The sequence below is a fragment of the Belonocnema kinseyi genome, chromosome 7, assembly GCF_010883055.1.
Source record: "Belonocnema kinseyi isolate 2016_QV_RU_SX_M_011 chromosome 7, B_treatae_v1, whole genome shotgun sequence".
Taxonomy (NCBI): Eukaryota; Metazoa; Arthropoda; class Insecta; order Hymenoptera; family Cynipidae; genus Belonocnema; species Belonocnema kinseyi.
Window position 1 is genome coordinate 104,161,883 of NC_046663.1, and position 3,423 is coordinate 104,165,305.

Sequence of the window (3,423 nt, forward strand, 5' to 3'; positions counted from 1 at the left end):
TAACCTTTCCGACCCATTGTTGCGTTTTTGGACGCTTCGGAGCACTTTGGCCCGGTGGAACCCACTATTTTGCCTGTTGCGTTGACTCAGGAGTGTAGTAGTAGATCCAGGTAGTAGATCAGAATTCGTTTTTGGTCCACTGTGAGCAAACGCGGCACCAATCGCGCGCAGAGCTTCTTCATGCCCAAAACTGAATGCACGATATTGCCCATACGTTCCAATGATATGCCTACAGCATTAGCTACCTCTCTCAATTTCACTTTGCGATCATTCAACATCGTATCATGGATTTTTTCGACATTTTCTGGTGTAGTGACCTCTTTTGGGCGCCCAAATCGTTCAGCATCAACTGTGCTCGTACGGCCACAACGAAACTCGGTAAACCACTTATGAATCGTTCCAATCGACGGTGCAGAGTCCGGGTGATACTTATCCAGCTTGGCCTTGGTCTCGGATATCGTTTTCTTGCGAAGATAGGAGTATTTGATCAAAACTCGAAACTCAGATTTTTCCACATTAAAAAAAACTCAGAGGTTAGTCGCTTCTCAGTGTTGCAACTTGTAAATGCGTAAACATAAATGGCTGAAGTTTTGACAGGCATGAATATTTTGAGACACAGATAAATTTTGGATTTAGATTTTGACGATAAAATGGAAAATTTAAAAATTTCCCTTCTCCAAAATTTCTGCTTTCACTTGGCGCAGCTCGGGTCATAGCTACCGTATCGGCGATAAATTTGAAATTAAAATTTTATCTAAGGGTCTTAAAGTCGACTTCTGGATAAAGATTCTCATCTGGACGTGCACGGATTCCTTAGTTAATGAAATTTTATAATTAAGTAATGGACGGGAATAGTTCCCTGTCACACTCTCCCCTTTAAACTGTGGTGTCAACCTGAGATTGTGAAAATTGTAGTTCTGAAACAAAAGAGTAATTAATAGTTATTTTGAGGTGAAGTATTGCACAGTGTCCAATCCTATCTGAAATACAATTTACGAGCTTTAAAATAGCATGACACAATCATTAATTTTAACGGCATAAAATTGACCAAAAATCGAAAATGATATTTTTCTGGAATTTTGGTTTCGACTATTGTATTGTCTCTATGTATTGAGGCCTAATAATAGAGAACGAAATTGTTGAATTATGTGTTAGTCGAACTGTGACTCGAAATGATACTTAACATTGTTTATTATTGACAAAAAAAAACGAATTTTCGTTTGACTTGATATTAACGAGTGACAAATTTCGAGTCGAAGATCAAAACGGCGTTTGCTCCGTTGGCCTTTTCTTAAATCTTGAGAGGATGATTATCTTGATTTCTTCGCCGTTGTCCAACTCTGGTCTCATCTTCAAAATCTCGTCGATATTGAGTAAGGCATTCTGTAATCCTTAAAATGGTGTGGCTTCAACTTGCATTTGATACAACCGGTGATGTGCAGCTTACCGACGTAGGTTATGTGGGCCTGCCTACTTCTTTCTTGTCAGATCTTTTAGTAAGGCCTGGCTGATAATCCGACAATTGAGAAGGCAGAGATTTTTTTCTTGTCCTGTTAGATTGATAAGATGCGAAACGCCGAACTCCTCAGAAATCTCTTCGAATCTCAGAATTTTGTCAAATGGCAGTGGCTTAGTAGCCACTGATGGTGCGACAATTTCCAATGGGTCATCAGTTGACATTCTTCCTATCCTGGAGGATCTTGACTAGTGACAGGTTTGACAAATCGGCGAGCTTTCCATGCATCAATGAATCGGTGGTGCTTTCGTCTTTGTGGTCGGATTTGTCAAAGTTGATCTCCACATACTTGGCTAGCTGTGTTTCGGTCTCCATCTTTAATTTGAAGCTCAACATCCTTTTTTCTAGCTTAGCCTGCTATGTCTTCACTTCCAGGCTTCTTTCGGAATCCGGCGCCAAGGTGGAGAGACCAGAGCTGTGTGTGGATGGATTCGACAAGTTGTCGAACTAGGAGGTCGTCTCGATGTCTTAATGTGAAAAACGACGGTGGGCTGCCTGTCTACCTCAAGTTGAAAACGTACATTGCTTAGTGCGTGGCGTTCGACGTGAAATTTTTAAATCAGTAATACTATATTTTCCCAGTCCATAACCAGATTTGTCTGTCAATTTCACCGTGACCGGTCTACATATTCTATTGACAAAATCCGGCCCAACAAATCTATGTACCAACCTTGAGGAATATGTGTGCCTTACTACTTAGCATTTTATAAAGGTAATGGACCACTCTAATCTCCACCGATTCGACTCTTATCTGAATTGATCTTGTCTCAACGCTTTTTTGAGCTTTTCTTTATTTGAATTGCGATTTTATAAAGGAATTCGTCAATTTTCTTCATACGCGCGATCCACTCGTCGATTGAGTCTTTGGCGGCTGGGTTGTCGATATTTTCAGGGAACTTTATAGCGCGCTTGACCTGATTGCTTTGGGGATGACTTAATGAAGTAGTGATATGCTTAACGCCTCTCGCTAGCAACAGGGCTCTGAAATCTTTATTTATGTATTCTGTACCGTTATCCGTGACAATGTACCTCGGTGTTCCCCAATGGTCGAAAACCTCATCGAGCGCTTTAACTACGAACTTGCTGGTCCTATGACGAATTGCGAATAACTCTATACATTTAGTGTATAAATCTTGCAAGACAATCCAACCTTGAAGTTTAGCCAGAAATCCTTTCCGAGAATTAAATCTCCTGACAATTCCGGCAATTGCTAAACCATTGGGGTCCATAGATATCAGCTATGTAAAAAACAATTCCCACTCCGCCTAGTCCTTTAACAACCTACTTATCTCCGAGACGTACGCCTGCTCGAGATGTCAAATCAGTCGTCAAATTCTCAGTGTGGAATTGTTTGACTGGTTTGTAAGCAGATTCGCTGTGAAATGATCTCTCAATACCATTGTCGATTATGCCACGAATTTTTTTCACCGATAATATTAATTTCAACAGTTATCCTAATCGACTTTTTAGATTCATGAGTCGCGTTACCGGAACGATATATTCTCCTTTGTGCTAGTCGGTGGATGACTCATGGAGGAAGTCGAGTTGGAACCAAAGTTCTATTAAAAGAAGTTGGTTTTTTTTAAGACTAACTGGGTCAGTCACGTCCTCCTCGAAGCTCTCATCCGAAAATGAAAGTGAGGCTCTAGTTTCCTCAAACGATCTCCCCTGAATTGCGTGTAAAACATGTTCCACCGCGTCATCAGAATCTTCCGAGTCACTAGGAGGTTCGTCAAATAAATGTAACTCTAGTGGATTAGGGTCATTGAACTGAATTTTGCTGACATGACAGTCCATGCCATCCAATTTTTTTGGTTGGTCGATGTCAAAGATCTTTGAAATATCGGACACCTTTTCAGACGAAGAAAGTTGCTGAATATCTCATTTATGACCTTGGTTTCAGTAAT

General features: G+C 40.6%; 1 protein-coding gene across 1 annotated transcript; it reads right to left on the reverse strand.

The window, feature by feature from the left end:
- Positions 1-2,283: 2,283 nt before the first annotated feature.
- On the reverse strand, positions 2,284-2,745 carry LOC117176593. The gene has a single exon (XM_033366846.1). The coding sequence runs from the start codon at positions 2,743-2,745 to the stop codon at positions 2,284-2,286; it is 462 nt and encodes a 153-aa protein (XP_033222737.1).
- Between the last annotated feature and the right edge of the window lie 678 nt (positions 2,746-3,423).

Coding starts and splice junctions, on each gene's coding strand:
- LOC117176593 (XM_033366846.1), bottom strand. CDS start 2,745: ATGGACCCCAATGGTTTAGCAATTGCCGGAATTGTCAGGAGATTTAAT.